Consider the following 25,312-nt stretch of genomic DNA (forward strand, 5'->3'; position numbering starts at 1 on the left):
GTGCATGAAACACTAGGTTCCATGCCACTACAATGGCATTCTGACTATCAGCGAACAAAGAAGTAGGCTCCGTACCAGATACATCCACATCAGCTAGCAAGCGTCTAATCCATATGCATTCAACTGTGGTGGTGAAAGCTGCCTTGTACTCGGCTTCACATGACGATGTGGCAACAGTGGATTGTTTCTTACTAAGCCAAGATACACAAGATGAGCTAACAAAGAAACAATTACCACTAGTGGAGTGACCTGATTCATAATCACCAGCCCAATCAGAATCATTGTAAGCATGTAACTGTTGTGGACCCCCCTTGGCATAAAGCAATCCGAGAGATCTAGTACCTTGCAAGTAACGAAAGACATGCTTAACAGCTTGCCAATGTGACATACATGGCTGATGCATATATCTGCTCACGGATGAAACTGCAAACTCTATGTCCGGCCTAGTATTGTATAGGTAAATAAGACATCCAACTGCTGGAGCATGTGTGTGTATATCAAACAAATCACTGTCATCATGAAACGACAGCTTTAGTCCAGGTTCCATTGGTATATAGACTGGCTTGCAATCCTGTAAGCCAAACTTCTCAAGAAGTTTACCAACGTATCTTGACTCTCATAAACCAATACCTCTAGCATCATGTATGAACTGAATGTCCAAGTAATAATGCAAAGACCCCAAGTCTGACATCTCAAAAGTTTGCTGCAAATTCTGTTTGAATGCTGAAATCTGATCAGCATGTGTCCCTATAAGCAAAAGATCATCAACGTATAGACAAATGATCAGCATGGATCCCCCCTCTTTACATACGTAAAGGGTAGATTCAAATGAGCTGTTTATTAAACCTTGGCTGAGCAAAAAGGCATCTATCTTTGCATACCAAGCTCTAGGAGCTTGTTTCAAACCATATAAAGCCTTTTCCAGCTTGCAAACCAAGTGTTCACATCCCTCAATTGCAAAACCAATGGGCTCCTCTACATATACTTCCTCATAAAGTTCCCCATGTAAAAATGCAATTTTAATATCCAACCGATACACAGTCCATCCATAATGGGCAGCCAAAGCAACCATAGACCTGATGGTCGTCATACGGGAAGTAGCAGCAAATGTCTCCTCATAGTCAATGCCTTTCTTCTGTGCATAGCCTTTAGCTACAAGTCTTTCCTTATATTTGTCAATGGATCCATCTGCATTCCATTTCAGCTTGTAAACCCATTTGTTCCAGTGGCTTTCTTCCCAAAGGGCAAAGACACTAAATCCCATGTTTGATTCTTAGTGATACAATCCAATTCATCTTGCATTGCTACCATCCAATGCACACTTTGTTGTGTATCCTCAAAATATTCAGGCTCCTCATCATCAAACGTGCTTGCTGTCATAACAAACTCCATGGTATGTACAGTATCATGCCTACGAGCTTGCCTTCTAGTACAACCAGCCATAGGTGCACCAAGATGACAATCTTTCATAGTCTGTAAGTACCATCTAGGCATTTGTCTTGCCCCCTGACTGTACATAAGCTCTTGCTAAATTTCAGTTTCAACACTTTGCTGAGTATTCAAATCAGCCAATGGCTGATTTGCTGCATTTTCCAATAGAGCAGCTGGCTGAACATTCAGTTCACTTGCTAAAACTCCAGCTGAATCACCAAACGTAATGGGCAGTAGCCCATCAAATACATGACGGGCAGCCTGATATGTGTCTAAACCAGCAAGGGACAATTCTGATTTTTCATCAAATAGTACATCCCTACTAACAAACACCTTTTTAGAGAGAGAATCATAGAGTTTGTAGCCTTTGCTATTACTACTATATCCCACAAAAATGCATTTGAGAGCCTTGTTATCCAACTTTTTTCTAAGTACCCGGCAAATGTGTGCATATGCAAGACACCCAAAGGTAGGAAAGTGTCCAACAAAAGGTTTCCGGCTGCTCCAAGCCTCAAAAGGTGTAATTTTCTTTAATGCATTGATCGGGCGTCTGTTCAAAACATGGCAAGCAAACAAAACGGCTCCCATCCAAAAATTTTGTGGCAAGCTCTTTGCTTTCAGCATACATTTAGCCATCTCCATGAGTGACCAATTCTTCATCTTTGCAACCCTATTCTCTTGTGCAATATAAGCAGTAGTGAACTGATGGACAACGTCCTTCTACTTCAAAAAAGAATTCAGCATAGAGAACATATATTCCCCCCCTCAATCTGAACAGAGAGTCTTTGTTCTACAACCAGATTGGTTCTCAACAAGTACAACGAAGGCTAAAAATGCATCATACACTTTTGACTTTTTTACCAAAGAATAGACCCAGCAGAATCAAGTAAAGTCATCAATAAAAGTCACAAAATAGTAACATCCTCCCAATCACTTTATTTGCATAAACCCACATACATCTAAATGCACTAATTGAAACTTCATTGTGGCTCTAAAAGCAACATCACAGGGAAACGAAAACATATGCATTTTCCCCAAAATATATCCTTCGCACAAGTGCTCAAGAGGTCTCTCCAGAAGAGATAATCCATCTACTATCTGTATACGATGTAAGAGCATCAAGCTCCCAAAGTTCACATGTCCCATCCGAGCATGCCATAACTCTGTCTGTATCATACAGAAGTAACAGTGGATGCCAAGTACGCTGACTGATTAACTAAAAGAGCAGTCAACTCATATAACCCATGACATTAAGTGTTAGTCAAGACCAAAGTTATGTGTTCTTTGTCTCCCACCATGCATCTGTCATCTTCAAATGCAACCTGCAATCCACAACGTGCCAAAGAAGAAATAGAGAGCAGATTATTCTTTATACCGGGCACAAACAAAGCATCTTGTAGGCGGAGAATAAAGCCATCAATGGTTGTGAGCACAATCTCCCCAATACCTCTAACAAGGTATGATGCATTGTTGGCACACTGTACAGACTTGCCAACTGGAGTTGCACCAACAAAAGCAAATAAATCTTTGCGAGATCTGATGTGCCTAGAAGCACCACTATCAAAAAACCAAGTGAATCCTCTATAGACCAAAATGCTCGATCAGCCCAAGAAGTGTCAAAACTGCATGTATAAAACCAATAGTCTCTATCTACAACAAAGGACGCGGACTCAATAGCAGTGGAAGGAGCATCAAAAACAGACATTCCTAACTCTTTCTCCTTGGTGATGTGCTTTCTACACTCAGTGATGTAGTGGCTTGGCTTCTTGCAATAATGGCATTTGCCCTTTTTGGCTTGCGTGCCCCCTTGTTTTTCACTTCCTTGTGAGGTGCTTGAAGTCCCAAAGCTTTGCGAAGCATTCTTTACTTGGCTGCCTTTGCCCTTCTGTCTAGCCATAAAAGCCTGCTTAGAGGCTATAACATCCACACCACTATTTCTTCTTGTTTGCTCCTCTTCTAGAAGCAAGCTGACTAACTGAAGAAAAGTAATCGGCTCTGCGGCAATCCTCATGGTGAGGTTTAAGGCCATATAAAAAGCCAAGTACGAAGGAGGTAATGAGTTCAATGTAGTAGATATCATATGTGCATCTGAATAGTACTCATCGACATTCATAAGTTGCTCACGCAAGTCTTGAATTTTGTTCAAGTGATCCTACATAGAATCACCCTCATCCATCTTCAATGTCTCAAGCTCTTTCTTTAAGAAAGAGATGTGGGTCTCATTCTTACCAGCAAACATCTGCTCCAAAGTTAGCCAAGCTTCTCGTGAAGAAGCTGCCGAACGAATGTGAGGGATGATGGACCGTTGAATTGCCAATGCAATCAGCGGCAAAGCCTGTGCATCCCCTGTATCCCATGCTTTTTGAACTGTAAATCTTTGGGGAAGTGGCTGAAGTGGAGCAAGCTGAATAGGCTGAAGTGCCCGTTGTCCACATCCTCCTGGAGGAAGAGTAGCTGGAGCCACAACTCCGGACCTAAGTTCTTCTCCACTGACATAATCCCAAAGATTTTTCGCCACAAGCACATTCTTCATCATGAAGGACCAAAGTGAGTAGTTGTTACCATCCAATCTGTCCTCCTTAGATACATAGGTAAAGACATCACGTCCCTGATTCGCCATGATAATCAATGCCAAAAGAAGCGAAAGAGCAATGTCCAAGCTGGACCAACCTGGAAATCTCAAAATTTCCAAAAATTACAGCAAATAGCTTGTTGCAATTAGTACAATCAGGTACACTGTCAAAATTGTCTCTAATGCACGCAATCCAAGGTGCATTCAGTGTTCAGCAACATTGTCTTGCTCCAAAATTGTCCAAAACAGTCTATCACGGACTAAGACTGCAATACATGTGCCAATAGCTTCAAAAACCTTAAAAGCCCCAAAATTTCTAATAAATTTCACAAGAAATTTGCATCAACCATGTCCCAAACACGTACTCAAAATTCTATGCTTGCCCGGGCAGAAGCCCTCTTTTCCAAAGATGAATCTAGAATTAAAAAATAATTTTTTTTAATACCTCTGAAATGTTGAGCTAGAGGAAGTCAATACAGAGATAGGCGCCAATGGCCTCGTGTGTAGCTAGTGTGGTCATGCATTGCTGAGAAATGGCTCAGCAATGCGAGGGGTATGTCACAGGTTTAGGCAGCGCTGCACAAGTGGGCGGGAGCAGGAGATGGACTGACGTTGCTGGCGGGCGTGGTACAGGGGAGGTGCAGGTTCATCAGTTGGCAAGCGGGGACAAGTGGCGCAAGTACAAGCGAAAGCGGCGCTACTGTCGGGCATGGTACAGGGGAGGTGCAAGCGGACAGGCAGTGCTCCTAGGCGAGCTGGCAAACTAGTCGGTGGTGCAGGATGACCTTCTGCTGGCTGGGAGGCTCCCGAAAGAGCACCACAGGGCGGCACTCTGCAGGTGCTGAGAGCACAGCAGGTGGAGCTATAGACCTTTGGAACTCATGGGCACTCCTGAATGCTGAACAGAGTTGAACTGAGCAAAGTTGAGCTAAGCTGAGCTAAACTCATCTCTCTTACCAAATGTGAGATGGAGAGAGAATCAAAGCTCAACTCGGAGTGCAATAGACAGTGTGGAGAGTGAAGCACAACACCCAATGCAATAGACTGAAAGAGTGTAATCTAAAAGTACAAAGTACAACCCTTAAACTTTAGCGTTGTAGGGGGTGTTCATACCCGAACACAATAAGTGCCCGTAAGTGTGTGACATAAGCACATACGAAATAAGACAATAAGTCTAGGGGAAAAAGCCTCTCGTACCAAGAGTAAAAAGTGCCCCAATGTCCTATTGATCACCAGCACCCCTATGTGAGCATAGATGTAAGTGAGGCATAAGTGAAAACCCAACACATTTGAGCATGGAAACCAATCTACTCAAATTCCTCCCATCCCACCCTCTTCTAATTCACACCTCGTTTTCCTCTCTTCTTCATTCCAAAACTTCCAATTGTACTCCACTTCCGCATCCAACACGCTAGGAGTTGGATCCCATGGAACAGTCGGAGTATCATTTCAGCCCATGAATACATGAGTCTGTCAAATGCCCTAAACACTATAGCTCTCATCCTTGAACCTCCTGTTGAATCCATTTCAATGTCTCTCTTCATGATGGCCCTTGACTCAACCACCATCAGATTCTAGGGCTATCTAATGCCAAAAGATAGGCTTGATTTGCATAAGATCCTTAGCCAATGGAGATCACATTTTCAGAACCACTCAAATACTAACCTAACCATCCTTGAAGAACTCTTGAGCAACCCCACATGGCAATGGATGAGCTTACACCAAGTCTTGTTTCATTTTCACAATGATCTCTTTGCCTCACAAAAGCAAGACTAGGGCATAGATACTGAGGAAATGAGTGACTCTGAGAACTACTTGTCAATTCATGACAATGAGAACTCTGAGTCAAATTCCGTGGGCTATGACACTGATGACCGCACCATTGAGCAAATCTACCTAGATCCAAAACCCTCTCCACTTGAGAGACCGCTCATTGATCCTAGAATTCTAAAAGTGACCTTAGAATTGGAATGGCTTGATTATCTCAAGGTTCTTGACTACAAACAAATAAGACATCAGACCAATGATCTGTATCCAAATCCTAAGATATTCCTAACCGAGAATGACCAAGACAAAGTTCAAGAGAATATCAAAACAAGTTCGTACTTTGATATAGATGGAGATAGCAATTCTAACCCAGAAATTTTCCAACCATCCCAATCTGTAAAAACTAAAACCAAACTCCCTATCCATCTGCAGTTATCCATCTACAAAGAAAACACTTGAAAAGTGGCACACGCAATACTGAGTCCAAATGTCGAAGTTGAAAAAACCACATGACTTACCCCACACTTCACAAAGTTCAAGAAGAGAGATCGGATAGTCATATTGCTCGGGGCAAAGCACGAAGGCATATCCAATGAATCCATTGAGGAGTTTGCAAAGGTCAAAGAGGTGAATATTGTAGAGCATGGGGAATTCCCTAAGCTTGTATACATCGTCGAAGACCTCAATAAAGAGGATGAAGTACAGCTTGTGGACTTGCTAAAGAAATACCAAGACATTTTCGCTTGGAACCACTCAGATCTTAAAGGGGTACCCCACAAGTCCTCACACACAATTTCACTCAAGCCTAATACCAAGCCATCCTTTAACATTGTGCTTTCCACATACCCACAAGTGAGCACTTCTTTTCACCCTGAGATGGTGGTGATGAGTATCCCCCGCACTTCCCCCAAACACTCACCTCATCTATCGGCCTCTCAAACATGCACGAATTTCCATCCTCTACTTATGTTGCATCGTCACACACTCCATGGATCACTCCCACGCAAGGATTTCCATCCTCTGCCCCCCATGTCCCTATCCCTCCTCTACAGGCTACTCATGCAGTCACGATACCCATGCCTAATCAGTCCATTTCCACCTTCGAAACCACTACGCACACTTATCACATGCATGGTAGGCACTCTGGGATTAATTCCCAAGTGTATACTCCCCCATCCTACACACCCTATTCACCCTACCCCCATTACACATCTTATCCATCGCCAAGAATGCCTTCATGCATAAGACTCATGTTAACGGGTTGAATTTCACTACTTGGTCGAACTTCATGCAACAAGTACTTCAATCTCAGAGCCTTTGGAATCTCATAGTTTGTCTAGAGCCTATGCCCAACCCTTGATTAGTTCACCCTAATCACATCCATCAATGGAGAGCCCGTGATGCCACAGTGAATGTTGAGCTTATGAAGGGGTTGCTTCTCAGATTTCACCCAGTTATAGCATTTCCCCCTCCATTTGAGTGTTGGAGTCAAGTCATCTCATTGCCCACTATATGGCACAAGATCATACTTGGCATATCAACCTTGATTTTGAGCTTAAGAACTAATTCATACTTGCACAGCCGCTTTGATGTGCTGGAACCAGCAAACTTTCCCAACCAGGCGACATCGCTCCAAAGATTATCCAACTTTCAAGGCATGGTGATTCCTGAACTTGTAAGCTGGCAAGTTGCTGCTGTAATCTCCAGCAATCTGTAAAACACAACACTTTATCAGAAAGAGAGACAACGCCTTGCTCTCTACAGCAGTACTTACTGGAGAGTTCAGAGTCCAGACTTCTGACTGCAGACTGTGGTCAATATCCGACTGCAGTATTTACTGCAGAATTCAGACCACCGGGCGGGGGCGCTGGGGGTGGAGGGGCACTGTTTACAGCGGACTGCAATATTTACTACAGATTTCAGATTTCAGATTTCAGACCAGTCAATTACAAGAGAGAGAGAGAGAGAGAGAGAGAGAGAGAGAGAGGTGTGGAGAGAGAGAGAGAGAGAGAGAGAGAGAGATTTTACGAGAGAGAGAGAGAAGAGAGAGAGAGAGAGAGAGAGAGTTCTGAGAGAGAGAGAGAGGCGTAGCAAGAGAGAGAGAGAGAGAGAGAGGAGATGGCAGACCCCGTGACCTAGCGTCCAGGTCGTCGCCTCTGTGCAGCCGTTGAACCCGACGGCCTGCGCCCGTTTATCCCTGCGCCCGTCTGCACCTGTCCGTCGTATGCCTGTCGCAGCAGCCGTCGTCCATCTGTTCCTGCGCAGGTCGAGCTTGGCACATCGTCTGTCCTGGCGCTCCCCTTCATCCACGCCCAGCGTCTGCCCGCCTTCGTCCAATGCTGACGTCTGCCCCGCCTGACAAACGCGCCCCGTCGCCTGTACCTGCAGCGCCTGACATCTGACGTCTGCCCCGTTTCACACCTGACGCCTGCCCCGCCTCCCGCCTGACATCTGTCCCGCCTGTCAATCGCTGCCCGTCGCAGGTACCTGCAGCGCCCTGCCACTCTGCACCGCCTGTGCCTGTTCCCTTGGCGCCTGCCCCGTTGACTGCTCTGCGTCAGCGTGCAGGCCTGCCGCAGCCGCGTGTAAGCCACACCCGTGTTTGACCCGTTGCCCGGCACCCCAGTTCACCTGCGCGTGTCAGTCCTGTTCTCCGTTGCAGTCCTGTTGCTGCAGCCGGGTGGTGCACTAATTTTGCAGTCCCGCCTCTGCTCAGAGAGAAGCATGGCGGGCCTAGACATGGCTTTTATTGAACAAACGGTGGCCACTCTTGGTCCGGATTCTGATGCAAAGGAACCAGAGGATATGGTGCCGTGTACAGAGGAGATGCCGCCTGCTCCTGACTTTCAGCCTGCAGGTAAACACTCCAAGCATACGCCCGAAGAGATAATCGGTCATCAGGATCGTTCTTATGCTCAGGTGGCCTCTGACTCTGTGGATTCCCAGGAGATTGACTGGGAGCATTTGCTCGAGTTTGCCAATACGTTGCTTGGCGACTATGTCCAGCATAATCATGAAGCTTTTTCTGACGCGGGCACTGAAGAGGTTCTGGAGGCAACGGTGGATCCGAAAACGGTCCTGCACTCTTTTTCAGTGTTTTATGACCGTGCAGTTATACTCTTCTTCACTGGCAGGATCCCAGTGCTTTTCCATATTCGCCAGTGGCTGCACCATTTACTGCAAGGGGAGTGTTGAGGAGATTTTTGTTGGACCTCGAGGCTTCTATGACGTACTGCTGAACTCAGACAAGCATCGGGCTGAGCTCCTGTCCAAACTACCATTATTCTTTGATCGCCGTTTGGTCCATGTCGTGCCATGGCACTCTATGGCAGACTTTCAGCGCCTGCTTCAACGCGAATGCCCGGTGTGGGTTGAGGTGGAAAATTGCCCGGCTGTTTATTGGCCATTGTTAAAGGATGCCATGGCCGTGGTGGGAACGGTCCTGGTCCCCCCAAGCCTAAGGGCAATGAATAGAAACCGTTTGTGTATGTTATGGGACACTACCAAGAAGAGGCCTGCGTGGCTGCACCTTAATTGCTCTGGCATGCATCCTTTGCATTTTCGCTTGAAATGGGGTAACTTTGCGGGACACTGCTTTTCGTGTGGTAAATTGAGACACTTTATGGCCGAATGCCCAGAGAGGCAACCGTCTTCATATAATGTGCATGTTGTGCCGCCCAGGGATGACATGGTGCTTGATGCTCCCTCACAGGAGGAAACCCAGCCATCCAGTGTTTTGGAAAACAACAGGTTTTGGGTTTGGATTCTCGTAGCAATGAATGGATAGAGGCACATCCCAAAAAAGGTAAGAAATTGGATGCTGCTTTGCCGGATTCTGGGCCTACTGTGTCACAGGATTCAATAAGCACGTACATGCGCATGAAAGAAATGTTCTCTTCACAGCATGTTGCGCGTACTATGGTTCCTTCTGCTCCCCGTAATCAGTCTACGAGGAAAGTATATACAGACGGTCCCAAGGGCCCGCCTGCTAAGTTGGCATTTGATTCTAAAGGCAATGTGATTATACCCTGGGATCGTCGTTATCCCCGCTCCATCCCCAAGACAGTGGATATCCCATCTACCTCTAAAGTTGGCCGGCCGAATTCTTTTGCAGTCTTAGCTGATTTTCTGGATGATGGTGTCCTTGACATTCTAGCAGACAAGGTGAAATCGAGGCAAGCGGTGCCTCCTTCCTGATTTTTCTTTTTACAAATATATGAAGATAGCCACGTGGAATGTGCGAGGCATTTGTTCTCGCCATAAGCAACATGCCATGTGGACTGTCTTGCATGAGAATCATTGGGATGCCTTGTGTGCGGTGGAGCACAAGAGTCACGGTGAAGCAGGAAAAGTGGTGGATTGCCATGGTTTTTGCTTGTTTTATGCAGGGACACATGCTGTGCATTATTTTGTGTGCTTATGATTGTCCATGAGAAATATCGGCCTATTCTTATTAAAAATGATGTACAGGGCCGCTTTGTGGTAATTGAAATTTATTTGAAGGAGAGATCTTATGGTTGCTGGGCCTCTATGCTCCGAATGACCCTTTATCTCGCCGGGATCTTTGGAAGACTTTGCAGAGCTCCATGTCACTTGGCAGAAGGGGTTTCTTGATGGGAGATTTCAATATGTGTGTTGACTCTTCACAGTCCACTTCAGGGCATTCGGTGATGGATGCTCCGGAAAGTCGGGCGAGGAATGCCTTTGCTCTTGCGGCTCTTAAGCAAGATCTATGGTCTTGGTTACAACCTTCCTCTCTAGGGTTTACTTTTCATTCCGCACAGTATGCATCTACATGGTTGTGGTTGGACCGAATGTACATCATGCAGGATGATGATTTTCTTCCTGAGATGCTGGAAATGAAAGTCTTGCAGCAATATGCCTTGTCTGACCATTTCCCTCTCCAGCTTGAGATATTGGCACAACCCATTGCACCTTTTATGCAGTTGTTGGATAGACTCCCTTTACGTTTCAACTCCTCTTATTTGAAGCATTCAATCTTTCAAGGCTATATGCAGCAATTGATTGAGAGATTTTTATTGGACTTTGCCTTTGAGGGCACAATTTCTTTTGAACGACTGGTCTCTAATGTGCAACGGATCGCTCGCCAGTATGGGACACATCATGCCTCTCTTTGTCGGCGGCGTCAACATGCAGCGGAAGGCTTACTGGCTTTGGTTCGTTCGCTACTGGTGGATACCCCAGATGATGATTTTCTGTTATCACTGGAGCAGCGTTTGGCCGATCTTATTAAAGAATTTCAGTTGAAATCCTATCAGCAGGCCAAATTACACAATTTGACTGACAATTTACAAGATAATGCTTGTCAGACTCATAAGTTCTTTCACGCCTTGCATGCTTCTCCTGCTCGAGAAAATATGACCAGACTTCAGGATTCAGAAGGTCGCATGGTCACTGATCCGCACACCATTGTCGATACGTGCAGGAATTATTTTCGGGATCTTCTTGGTTCTTCTTCGTCGCCTTCTGACCAGGTTACGTATGCACGTTCAGTCTTCTATGGTCGGGTCCGCCATCAAGTTCAGCTTGATATGCAAGCTACTTTGGAGGCAGATATTTGTGAGGAGGAGGTTATAGATGTTTTGTTACATCTGCCTAAGGATAAAAGCCCTGGCTAGGATGGCCTCACCAATGAATTCTTTGAGAGCTCGGCTACCCAACTGGTGAAGCCATTGGTGGCTATGTTTCAGCAGGTTTGGGAAACAGGGGTCATGCCTTCCTCATGGAAAGAAGGCCTTATCAAATTGCTTCCAAAGGTTCCTTCGCCGTCAATGTTGCAACAGTGGAGACCAATTTCATTGATGGGCTCGCTGTATAAAATCTTTTCCAAAGTCCTGGCGAATAGGCTCCACAAGCACCTTCCAGCTATTGTGCATCCTCTTCAATATGGTTTCATTAAGGGCCGCAACATTCTGGATAATATCTTAAATGTGCAAATGGCCATTGACTATGCAAGGCACTCTAGCCACGAAGTGGTATTGATTCAATTGGATCTGGAAAAGGCCTTTGACTATTTAGATTGGTCTTTTATTGCTGAACTTATGTCTGCTATGGGTTTGGGTGCTCGGATGTCCCGATTGATCTACACCATTAGTGCTGAGGCTTCTTCGCGTGTTATGCTCAATGGTGGGGTTACAGAGCCATTTGTCCTTGCATGCTCGGTGAGACAGGGTTGCCCTTTGAGTCCTCTCTTATTTGCCCTGGAGACTCACCCAGTTCTTTCAATGTTATCTTCAATGGCAGCTTCTGATCAGCTGGCCGGATTGTCTCTTCCTTTGGGGCAGCACTTCATTAGCCAATCTTTGGCTAAAGATAGCTTTATGGTTTTGCGTGCAGACAAGGACAACATTCGCAAGGCATTAGATGTTTGGACACTCTTTGGTCATGCTTCGGGTCTTCGCATCAATGCCTTCAAATCAGCCATTCTCAGCTGCACGGAGTCGGATTTACAGTCATTGGGCTGGAAGGGTCAGATTGTTCCCCGTGGCTCCATTGTCAGGCATCTTGGGTACCCGTTGGGTGTTGATGTTCGGCCAAAGCAGCTACTGGAGTGGATTTCACAGAAACTGACAGCCAAGTTTATGTATTGGAAGTCGCAAGCGTGGCCCTTTCATGTCCGCCTCAAAGTGGCGCAGACAATTATGCTGCCAATGCTCACATATTTCTTGCCATTGCTGCCCTGGACTCCTACTACTTTGAAGGCTCTCACTCGCCCTATTCATTTCATGTTATGAAAGAAGGATTCATTGCACGCAGGTATTTCGTGGATTTCGTGGTCACATATATGTACCCCAAAACGCCTGGGTGGTGGGGCTATTTTGGATGCTGAAACTCATATGTTGGCCCTTCGTTGGTTACTTTTTCGTGCTATGTGCGTGGATCATCACCCGTGGACCATTATAGCCCGTTATTTTCTGGAGGACAACAGGCTTCGACATGGCAATACACAAATTCGGGGCTCCTGGTGGCATGTCCTTAATGCAGACTCTTGGTTTTCCAGCCCCTCCTCTTCTCTATTATTGCATTTGGTCGGCTTCTGGAAAGTGGTGCTCCAAAAGGCGAGTTAGCATCCAGCGGAGGACCGCTTGCATACTAACTCCTTTCAACAGGAATTGTTGGCAGTCTCAAGATTACTTTCATGGGAAGACAAACATGAGCTTCGACCAAAATTTAACCGCATGGCCCGTCTGGGTGTGACTTCAGTTGCGGACGCCACCCTTACCAGTCGTAATGTCTTCGCATCGTTTCGTACGGCCAGGAGACTTTTCAAAATCCCGTGTGGATACCATGACTTATAGGAGCAACTTTTGTTGGTACTTCAAGGCACGCAACCTTTTCCTGCCCTTGCGGTGGATCATCCTTGGCAGGACTGGGACCTTGCAGGCCAGTTGGGTCTGGAAAAGGCCTTTGCTAGTCAGGTGTATCATCTTCTGATTAAAGATCATCAATGGCTGGGTGTTAAAGCTAATTCTGTATGGGGTTTGCGGAAATCTCAGTCATGGTGGAAGGCAATGGTGATGGAGGGCTGGTTGAATAAGACTCCGTTCAAATGTAAGGTCTTTCTTTGGTGGGTGATGATTGGTGGTCTTCCTCTTGCCTCGGCCCTTTCCAAGCATCGAATCTCGAATGGCAATTGTTTCTTCTGTACCACTACCGTGGAATCGGCCCGGCATCGATTTATTTCTTGCCCGCTGGCCAAGAAGATCTGGTCGCTCTTGTCACAGGTTTGGCGTACAGTGGTGGGGTCCTCTCTAACCCCTTTCGATTGGGTTTTTGTGCAACCAAAATACCCACACCGCCACAATTGCATATGAAGATCTTGTTTCACTTTTTCCGATTCTGGGGATGCTGGCACAATTGGACCACTCGGAATGCCTTTCTTTTTTATTCTGCCTCTAATGTACCGAAACACATTGCCCGGCTTAAAGGTCTCTTGCATTGGCAAATAGATCTCATTCGGCACTCGGACTTGCTCCCTCGGGAGGACTTGCTTCCCTGGCATATGGCAATTTCCTCTGGGTCTTTGCCATGACTTGTGTAACTTTTGTGTGGCTTAGTACTGGGATCTTACACACGTTGGCTTAGAGCCCTCGTGTATCTTGTAATCATGAAAACTTGTACCCTTTTTTTGTAATTAATACAATTACCTTTTACGGAAAAAAAAAGAGAGAGAGAGAGGTCTGCTCTCTACAGCAGTGCAAAATCCAGACTCAATCAATTACTCAGATATAGATATTGGAATTCAAAGTCCAGACTAGTCAATTACTCACAAAGAGAGAAAGAGAGAGGGATCTGCTCTCTACAGCACCGCACAATCCAGACTGCAGTCAATTACTCACACTGATAGAGAGAAATGAAATGAAATGAAATGAAATGATATATTAATGTCTACAAAAGGCCAAAATGACCTATGAGACCATGAGTTACAATCATGTATATGATGGTACAACTGTCTAGGCAAAATATGTAGCACAAGCAAAATAAGGAAAAAAACTAACTATGGCTATGTGTAAAACATAGAGCTCTATCTAGTAACAATGAGCTCCAAAATGGTACAATCTCATGTGGGTATGGAGGGCCTAGCTCTAGCCCGAGCAATAATCCCCTGTATCCGCATATGAAGGTGTCGTCGGTGTCTGTGTCGAGACCTGGGACATCTGGATCGGCTAAGCTAAACGGCTCGATCACTCAGTACTCCTTGTCTGTGTGTGGACTGTGGCGGTGAGAGAGGCTCTCGTGTGGACTGTGGCTGTAACTCTATTGAAGTCTTCTGAGTCTCCTTTGCAAAGAAGTCTGTGAGCTGCCTTTGTGAAGGGCCTCAGTGTCCTCGAGCAGTTGTACTCCTGAGGCGCATATCACGAAGCCGTTGTATCTCAAGAAGAAAGAGGCCAAGGCATCGCTGATCGGCAAAATCCATGACTCTGGATAGTGGTCCAAATCCGTCTCTAAAGAGACAGTAGAAACGACCACGGACCTCATAATACGCTGGGCAATGGCAAATATAATGCTTCTCTGTCTCTGGCTCTAATTGGCATATTTGGCATACGTGCTCCTCTGGTGGGATGGATCTATATCCCACCAGAGGAGCGCATATTTGGCATATACGCTCCTTTGGTGGGATGGATCTATATCTGCCAATCTCAATTTCTAGCTGATGTGAGGAGGTGCGCAACTGGCCAATAGTACATTTGATCCCATGGGAAAGGTGTGTGTCCATGTATCTCGAGCGAACAATAAATCCATCGTCTGTGGTATGAAGCAAATGCTCGCGGTAGAAAGCCATCTTTGTCCCTAGCTCCTGCCCTGGCATCAACCATGTCCGCCTAATATCCAACTGGGTAAGATCCATCCTGATGATCTTGCGAATCTCTAACCTACTCAGATCAAGAGATGGTGCATCAAGGGAGTATTGGAAGGGAGGTAACTTGTCCATGCTAAAGCCATGCAGCTCAAACCAGGCCAACATCTGTGCATACCAGCATGAAGTATCACCCTCTCTGGCAAGCTACCTCGAGGACTCAAAGGCCAACCGTGCATATCTGTGTCTGGGTAAGTCCCATAGGCTATGTATGTATGCGACCGATCGGGTGAGGGCCTCTTCCACAATCGGTGTAGCTGCTAGCTCGGCTCTGATGATCTCATGTGGCACTGAGGCCTTACATCTGATCATCCTGGATATCATGGACACTAGGGGTTTCTCCATCGACCTCCATCCGTCATAAGTGCGCCTTGATCTGCTACGGTGGTCAAGACTGGGCCCCCATATCTGTACTCCATAAAGTAGTGTGGATGTGACCAATGTATCGAAGAGCCATAGCTTGGTGCGGGGTTCTTGGAATTGCACCTGTGAGCACATCCTCTCCAAACCACCTAGTGCTGTGTATGCGTGAGTCATTCTAGTGTCTGCTGCCTCTCGCATAGAAAAGGTGGGCCCTGTGAATAAGACTCCCAGGTATGTATAAGAATCCACATACTCCAGCTCCTAAGATCCATATGTGAATTTAGGTGCTGATCTCTTGGCCCACTGTGGTGTAGTATTAAATACCATCACCTTGGTTTTACCAAGGTTCATTGAAAGCCCACTATCCAAAGTATAGGAGTGTAATGCATCCAAGTGTCTCTGTAGACCCTCTAGAGAGTCAGTTATCAATACAATATCATCTGCATACAATAGGAGAGGTATCCAAGTGCCAGCTAGTGGAGCTCCTCTATCTCCTTCCTGTGAAATATAATCAGCAATCCCATCAATGTACAGGCCAAATAATGTCGGGGCATCCCTGCTTCACCCCAATGGTGGAGTAAATAGGTGCTGAAACGCCCTCAAGTGTCTAGACTCTGCCCACAACTCTCTCATACAGTGCCAAAATACCCCAACCGAGCTCTTTCAGTACTCCCATGTCATGTAATCTATGTATCAGCCTGTCTCTCGGTACTGTGTCAAAGGCTTTGTGGAATTTCACAAAGTAGCAGTAGGTCTGTCGACCATGGGACCTTCCCTCCTCAATGATCGCTCGAAGTGTGAGGATGTGATCCAACGTGGAGAAGCCTCTCCTAAAGCCAACATGTCCCTGTGCTCTAAGACCCCACATCTCTGCCCACCTGCTTAACTCATGATCAAGGATAGAAGCATATAGCTTAGCCAATGTCTGCCCAACCATGATAGTTCGGTAGAGTAGGGTCCCTTGACTTGAGGATAGGCACAATAGTGTTCATGCTCCAGCTTTCTGGTAGGCCTTCACACATGGCTCTGTTAGACATGTAAGCTAGGAATCCTGCCACCAAATCTCTAGCATGGATCAAGTGCTCAGCTACTAGTCCATCATGATCTTGTATAACAGCAGTCAATATATACTGCAGATTCAAGAATCAAGAGTAAAGTCTGCATGCGATGTGAGAGAGAGAGAGAGAGAGAGAGAGAGATCTTGTGTGGTACAGCAGTATATGCCGCAGATTTCGGAATAAAGACTGCACTTAATTACACACACACGTACACACACAGAGTTGTATGAAAACAAAAGAGAGAGAGCTGCGACTGGATACTGTAGTATACTACTCAAAGAGAAAGAGACCTGGGTGGTCTGCTGTCTCAGTGGTGTTTGTTGGGCATTTCACTCGCGCCTCACTTACGCCTACACTCACATAGGAGTGTCACTGATCAGTAGGACACTGGGGTACTTTTTACTCTCGATAGGAGAGGTTTTTCCCCCCAGAGTTATAGTATTATTTCGTGTGTGCTTATGACACACACTTATGGGCACTTACCGTGTTCGGGTGTCAACACCCCCTACAACCGTAAGGTTTTAGGGTTGTACCTTGTACTTTCAGTTACCACTCTTCAATCTATTGCATTGGGTGCCGTGCTTCACTCTCACACTATCTATTCTTTTCTCTGCCGATCTTGCCTTCTTCTCACATTTGGTATCACAGCAACATTGGCTCTGTTTCGTCTGACGTGTCGATTGTGCCGTGAGGTACCCGCTGCGCCTTCCGTCACCCGTCAGCACCATGCTGACTACCCCTTTAACCTACAAAGTCCAGCCCGACTCTAACATCGCCTACAACATCCAGTCCGCCCTCTCCACGTCTTTTTTTTTATATTTTTATTCCAGAATAAATTTCTAGAAGAGGGGATTCCTACGCAGTAGGTACAGAATTCAAGAAACGTATCTAGGACACATTGGATGCAAATTTCTAGGCACATTCATTAAAAATTTTGGGGCTTTTATTTTTTTTAGGACATTGGCACATGTACTGTAAGTTACGGTCATTGATAGATTGTTTTGAACAAATCTGGGGTAAGAAATTTTGGGGATTTTGCTGATACAGTGTTACTGAACTCTGATTGCACCTTGGACAACGTGCATTAAAGATAGTTTTGACAGAGTGCACCTCTGTATACTCATTGTAGAAAGTTATTTCCTACAATTTTTGAAAATTTTAAGATTTCCAGTTTGGTCCCGCTTCGACATTGCTCTTTTGTCTCTTTTGGTAATTGATTATCATGGCAAATCAGGGAGGAGATATCTTCACCTATGTATCCAAAAAGGATAGATTCGATGGAAATAACCATTCACTTTGGTCCTTCATGATGAAGAATGTGCTTGTGGCGAAAAATCTTTCGAATTATGTCAGTGGAGAAGAACTTAGGTCTGGAGTTGTGGCTCCAGCTACTCCTCCTCCAGGAGGATGTGGACAACGGGCACCTCAGCCTTCTCCACTTCAGCCACTTCCACAAAGAACAGCAGCTCAAAAAGCATGGGATACACCGGATGCATAGGCTTTGTCACTGATTGCATTGGCAGTTCAGCGGTCAATCATCCCCCACATTTGTTTAGCAGCTTCGTCACGAGAAGCTTGGCTAACTTTGAGGCAAATGTTTGCAAGCAAGAATGACACTCGCATCTCTTTCTTAAAGAAAGAGCTAGAGACACTGAAAATGGATGAAGGTAATTCTATACACGATCACTTGAAAAAAATTAAGGACTTGCGTGAGCAACTCATGAATGTTGATGACTACTATTCGGATGCACAGATGATATCTACCACTTTAAACTCATTACCTCCTTCATACATGGCTTTTCATACGGCCTTAAATCTCACCACAAGGATTGTCGCACAGCCAATCACTCTTCTTCAGTTAGTAAGTTTGCTTATAGAGGAGGAGCAAACAAGAAGAAACAGTGGTGTGGATGGCATAGCCTCTGAGCAGGCTTTTATGGCTAGACAGAAAGGCAAAGGCAGCCAACGAAAGAATGCTTTGCAAAGTTCTGAGACTTTTGGCACATCATAGGCAAGTAAAAAACAAAGGGGCACGCAAGCCAAAAAGGGCAAATGCCATTATTGCAAGAAGCCAAGCTACTACATTACTGAGTGCAAAAAACGCATTGCCAAGGAGGAGTCAAGAATGTCTGTTTCGGATGCTCCTTTCACTGCTACTGAGTCTGCATCCTCTGTTGTAGACAGCAACTATTGCTTTTGCACATGCACTTATGACACTTCTTGGGCTGATCGAGCATTTAGCTCTACTGAGGATGCAAGCACTTGGTTTTTTCACAGTGGTGCTTCTAGGCACATCACATCTCGCAGAGATTTATTTGCTTCAGTTGATGCAGCTCCAGTTGGCAAGTCTGTACACTGTGCCAACATTAAATCATGCCCTCTTAGAGATATTGGGAAGATTGTGCTCACAGCCATTGACGCCTATATTCTCCCCCTACAGGATGCTTTATTTCTGCCAGGCATAAAGAAGAATCTGCTCTCTATTTCTTATTTGGCACACTGTGGATTGCAAGTTACATTTGATGATGACAGATGCATGGTGAGAGACAAAGAACACACGACTTTGGTTTTGACACGCCCTTTATGTCATGGGTTATATGAGTTGGATGCTCTTTCAGTTGATCACTCAGCGTACTTGGCATCTACTCTTACTCTTGCTATGATACAGGCAGAGTTATGGCATGCTAGGATGGGGCATGTGAACTTTGGTAACTCGATGCTCTTACAGCATACACAGATGCTAGATGGATTACCTCTACTAGAGAGACCTATTGAGCACTTCTGCGAAGGATGTATTTTGGGGAAAATCATCATTTTGCGTTTCCCTATGATGTTGCTTTTAGAGCAACAGCCAAGTTGCAATTAGTGTATTCAGATGTATGTGGGTCTATGCAGACAAAGTCATTGGGAGGATGTTACTATTTTCTGACTTTTATTGATGAGTTTACTCGATTGTGCTGGGTCTACTCTTTGGTCAAAAAGTCAGAAGTTCATGATGAATTCTTGGCTTTTATTGCACTTTTTGAAAACCAGTCTAGTTATAAAATTAAGACTCTTCGTTCGGATCGAGGGGGGGAATACATGTCCTCTATGCTGAATTCTTTTTGAAAGCAGAAAGGCATTGTCCATCAATACACTATTGCTTATACTCCACAGTAGAATGGAGTTGTAGAGAGAAAGAATCGGTCGCTTATGGAGATGGCCAGATGTATGCTAAAAGCAAAGAGCTTGTCACACAGTTTTTGGATGGAAGCCGTCATGTGTGCTTGCCATGTTTTGAACAAATGCCCCACCAAAGCTTTGAAGAAAATTACACCTTTTGAGGCTTGCAACAGCCGGAAACCTTCTATTGGACACTTTCGTACCTTTGGGTGTCTTGCATATGCACACATTCCACAGGTACTCAAAAAAAAGTTGGATAACAAGTCTGTCAAATGCATTTTTTTGGGTTATAGCAGTGAAAGCAAAGGCTACAGACTCTATGATCCTGTTTCTAAAAAGGTGTTTGTCAGTAGGGATGTACTATTTGATGAAAAATCAGAATTGTCCCTGGCTGATTTAGCCACATATCAGGCTATCCGTGATGTATTTGAAGGGTTGCTGCCCATTACATTCGGTGATTCAACTGGAGTTTCAGCAAGTGAACTCAATGTTCAGCCAGCTGCTCCTTTGAAAAATGCAGAGAATCAGCCATTGGCTGATCTGAATATTCAACAAAGTGCTAAAATTGAAATTCAGCAAGAGCTTATGCACAGTCAAGAGGCAAGCCAAATGCCTAGATGGTATTTACAGACTATGAAAGATAGTCATCTGGATGCACCCATGGCTGGTCGTACTAGAAGGCAAGCTCGTATGTATGATACTGCACATACCATGGAGTTCGTTATGGCAACAACTACCCTTGATGATAATGAGCCTGAATGTTTTGAGGATACACAACAGAGTGTGCATTGGATGGCAGCAATGAAAGCTCAATTGGATTCTATCACTAAGAGTCAAGCATAGGATTTGGTGTCTTTGCCATTTCGGAAAAAAGCCATTGGAACAAAATGGGTCTACAAGCTGAAACGGAATGCAGATGGATCCATTGACAAATATAAGGAAAGGCTTGTAGCTAAAGGCTATGCACAGAAGAAAGGCATTGACTATGAGGAGACATTTGCTCCTACTTCCCGCATGACGACCATTGGGTCTATGGTTGCTTTGGCTGCTCATTATGGATTGATTGTGCATCAATTGGTTATTAAAACTGCATTTTTACATGGGAAACTTCATGAGAAAGTATATGTAGAGGAGCCCATTGGTTTCGCAGTTGAGGGATTTGAACACTTGGTTTGCAAGCTGAAAAAGGCTTTCTATGGTTTGAAACAAGCTTCTAGAGCTTGGTATGCAAAGATAGATGTCTTTTTGCTCAGTCAAGGTTTTATAAACAGCTCATTTGAGTTTACCCTTTACGTATGTAAAAAGGGGGGATCCATGCTGATCATTTGTCTATATGTTGATGATCTTTTGCTTATAGGGACACATGCTGATCAGATTTCAGCATTCAAAGAAAATTTGCAGCAAACTTTTGAGATGTCAGACTTCGGGTCTTTGCATTATTACTTGGACATTCAGTTCATACATGATGCTAGAGGTATTGGTTTATGAGAGTCAAGATACGTTGGTAAACTTCTTGAGAAGTTTGGCTTATAGGATTGCAAGCCAATCGATACACCAATGGAACCTCGACTAAAACTGTCGTTACATGATGACAGTGATTTGTTTGATATACACACACATGCTCCAACAGTTGGATGTCTTATTTACCTATGTAACACTAGGCCGAACATACAGTTTGCAGTTTCATCCGCGAGAAGATATATGCATCAGCCACGTATGTCACATTGCCAAGCTGTTAAGCATGTCTTTCGTTACTTGCAGGGTACTAGATCTCTTGGATTGCTTTATGCCAAGGAGGGACCACAACAATTACATGCTTACAATGATTCTGATTGGCTTGGGTATTTCACTCACGCCTCACTTATGCCTACGCTCACATAGGAGTGTCGGTGATCAGTAGGACACTGGGACACTTTTTACTCTTGGTAAGAGAGATTTTTTCCCTGAGACTTATGGTATTTTTTCATATGTGCTTATGACACACACTTACAGGCACTTACCGTGTTCGGGTGTGAACACCCCCTACAACCCTAAGTTTTAAGGGTTGTACCTTGTACTTTCAATTAACACTCTTCAGTCTATTGCATTGGGTGTCGTGCTTCACTCTCACACTGTTTACTGTTTTCTGTGTTGAGCTTTGATCCTGCCTTCTTCTCACAATGTTCAAGTCAGAGGTCACTGAACCAAAGTTTGTGTCCCATAAGCAAACACCCAAACTTTAGGAGGATCCACATCTATAAATAGAAGGTTGTCTAGCCATTCAAATTATCTCTTGTTTTGCAAGTTACCCCAATTCTTCTTAGCTTCCATCCATCAAGCGCCTCATTCAACCTACTGCCCTTTCGCCTACCCTCTCGATCTCTGCACCAATTTAATGATGCTCTTAGGGCAACATGGACAATTGGGTATTCAATTTTTGAAAGATCTTTTGCCAAAAATGGCCAATAAACTTAGGATCATTAGTAGTTATTATCTCATTGGGAAAACCATAAATTCTATGTAAATGCTTGACAAAGGGACTAACCAATTTGTGGCTTTTAGCAGTCGTCTTTGTCGAAATGAATTGAGCCATGGTTGACAATTAGTCAACCACAATCCAAATTGCATCATGACCTAGATCCTTATGGGATAATCCTACTACAAAAACCATAAAGCTACTCCACTTCTTATTGAAACTTTGTAAAGCATGTAGCGTCCCTGCCTACTTGTGCCATTCGGCCTTATTAAGTCGAAACTATGGGCAATCGTGCATGTAAGACTGAACCAAAGTTTTCATGTGCAGCCAATTAAAGTACGGCAAAATCCAATGTATGCCACGGTGTCCCACGCTCAACACATCATGACACTCATATGAAATCTTTCTGCAGATATCCTCATCATTGAACGTACACACTGTGTCTGGCTTAAATAGTAATCCATTACAATAAAATACTTTTCCACTCTTGGACTAATTGCTAGATCCTAGCAAAGTGAGGATTGCTTTGGTAACACCCTTTGAAAGAAATATAGAAATGAGTCCAAAATTTGGAGAAAGAAAAGGCATCGCTTTAGGGATTTGACTAAGGGTATCGTAATCATATTAGTTGCACCCTTCTAATAACAGATCTCAACTCAAACTCCTACATAATCTACCCTTTGAAAGAAAGATAGAAATGAGTCCAAAATTTGGATAAAGAAAAGACATCAACTTTAGGGATTTGACTAAGGGAATCGTGATCATATTAGTTGCACCCTTCTAATAACGGATCTCAAACTCAAACTCCTACATAATCTCTATCCATCTCGCCTTATAACCATGGAGATCTTGCTAATCACAAAGGTACTTTAACAAATGGTAGTCAGTCCAAATAATGAACCGAGCACTATACAAATAATGACAAAATTTTAACACATGGATGACCACCAATAGTTCCTTCTCTTGAGTGGTATAATGTATTTTGACATCCATGAGCTTATGACTCTCAAATGAGATAGATCTACCATCTTGATAAAAGAATAGCACCAATCACTCGTGTTCACATGAACCTTGAAAGGTTTATTTGGATAGATAATCTGCAACACCAATGCAGTAATAACTAGCACGATGATCAAGCTCACTAGTCCAAATAATTGGCAAACTAACATGAAGCAAATATCTTCACCAAAGCTCCTATGAAGGATCTACTTTGACTTCATCTTCATAGACTCCACATTGGGCCAAGGATGTAGTTCCATTGGGCCAAGGATGTAGTTCACCTATGGGTAGACATTGAGCTAGGATGTTAGATATGCTCCATGCCCCACCCTCGTAAGATGTCACCAATGATCCATGGTGCTCTAAGTTGTAAGTCCCCCATTATTATAAGGAGAAGCCATGTGTGAGCCCAAGTCCTCATTTGTATGTCAAATGAGGTCCATGTGACTAGATGGCAAAAAGGTAACCTTTGTGGATCTAACCTTTGGGTTAGATAGAGTAGGACTAGCCATTCCTAATGGCCTAGCTAAATGGCCAAGATCAAATGCTCTCACATGCTTTCCATACAAGCATGCATCTAACTTGGCAAGAGAGGGCCCCTTTACAAGATCCACAGAAAGGTTGGAAATGAGTCCAGTGGATTGTATATTAGGATCCTTACCTCTCATATCACATATACAGCCTTTTAGAATTTCCCCACATCCACTGCAATAGCTGCAAATAATGCCTACCTTCATTTCAACATAGCCTACCAATATGATTCAACCCCAACTGTCACGTGTCTTGCCAATATACTCCTTCCAAATGAATTTTCACTTGGTCCATTGTTCACGATGTTCTTCCTTGAGAACAGTCGCCTTGAGAGACTGACCATATTTTATTCTTTTAATATGGGTTCTGCCTTGTGATTTTCCCTTGGCTTTTCAGCCAGCATGAGCCTTTTACAGGCATTTCTTTGCTTGGGAGGATATGGACTATTAAGACATAAAGAATGTGCTAAAAGAAAGTTGAAGTGATAGACATGCAGGGATGACTACAACAAAGATGAAAGCCTTAGACAAAAAGACACAACTAGAACAAAACTAAAATGTTAGACATAAAGAATAAGCTAAAATTAAGAGAAGTGGGCTAAGGTAGAGTCTAGACATGAAGTGTTAAGACATAAAGAGATGGCTAAAGTGTTGTGACATAAAGAATGGGTCCTACCTGAAATTGTTCGAACTTGTCGCCATAAAGTGCAAGCCGTCCTCTTAAGTCTTGCTCAGTTTTCAGAAGTTGAGCAACCTGTTCTGTATAAAGTTCAATTTTTGCCTCCCCCTGCTTGTTCAATTCTTCTTGCTGTTTTAACTTCACTTCGAGGAGTTGTTGTTCAAGAGTTTTTGTTCGAAGCTGCATGTACGATGTGTATTATGACTTGGCAAAGGATGTTTGAACCAATCAACTGCATCATTTTCACAGCTTGAAAAATGTACACTTCGGCATACCTGCTGGGCATACTGCTGCTCTCGAAATTCATACTGCTGAGCAAAGGTTTTCAACTTCTCCTGAAGCCTAAGACAGTTATTGGCAACAAAAAATCAGGAGACACAAGACTAACCAACAAATGATAGCTCTCCATGCATATACCAAAAATCAAGTTTATATAAAATTTCAGAAATAATGTGTAGTAGCCACAAAGATCAAAGGAAATGGGACTACACAAGCAACCACAACTCTCCATTCTCCCAAATAGAGAGATACAAGAACAGAAAGTATCATATTTGGGAGAAACAACGACAGAAAAAGTTTCAGATACTGAGGGGAAAAAACGTAGACCTGCAGTAAAGCACATGATTGTGCGTGATAGATATAAACATTCTCTTTTAGGTTTCAAATTTATTCTTGCAGGTCTTTCCATTTAAAAAACAATTACCTGTAAACCATTCAAAATTTCAAAATAAATGCTTATACTTACTATCATGAAGAGCACCTGCAAGGCCCTAGCACCAAGAATGTGGTCCAGTTCCTTCTCTCCAACACTCTTAATAGCGATATTTTGTTGGGCTCGACTCACACCTATGCTCACACAAGAGTGACGGTATGTGCCTATGTTGCACAATTCTAGGCACTTATCGTGTTTCACACTC

General features: G+C 44.1%; 1 protein-coding gene and 1 pseudogene across 7 annotated transcripts in view; both read right to left on the reverse strand.

Moving 5' to 3' along the window:
* LOC148028027 (alpha-taxilin-like protein) overlaps nt 1-25,312 on the reverse strand; it is a 115,053-nt gene that overhangs the window by 29,200 nt on the left and 60,541 nt on the right. For all 7 annotated transcript variants that reach the window (XM_087689723.1, XM_087689720.1, XM_087689724.1 and 4 more), the window contains 2 exons: nt 24,671-24,737; nt 24,393-24,575 (listed from right to left, as the gene is read on the reverse strand). In XM_087689723.1, coding sequence (XP_087545849.1) covers nt 24,393-24,575; nt 24,671-24,737 — 250 coding nt within the window. The remainder of the gene's footprint in view (nt 1-24,392; nt 24,576-24,670; nt 24,738-25,312) is intronic.
* On the reverse strand, nt 7,410-18,985 carry LOC148028029 (uncharacterized; annotated as a pseudogene).

The sequence above is a fragment of the Lygodium microphyllum genome, chromosome 12 (genome assembly GCF_053477565.2).
Source record: "Lygodium microphyllum isolate KBCC chromosome 12, Lygodium_microphyllum_v1.1.10, whole genome shotgun sequence".
Classification (NCBI taxonomy): domain Eukaryota; kingdom Viridiplantae; phylum Streptophyta; class Polypodiopsida; order Schizaeales; family Lygodiaceae; genus Lygodium; species Lygodium microphyllum.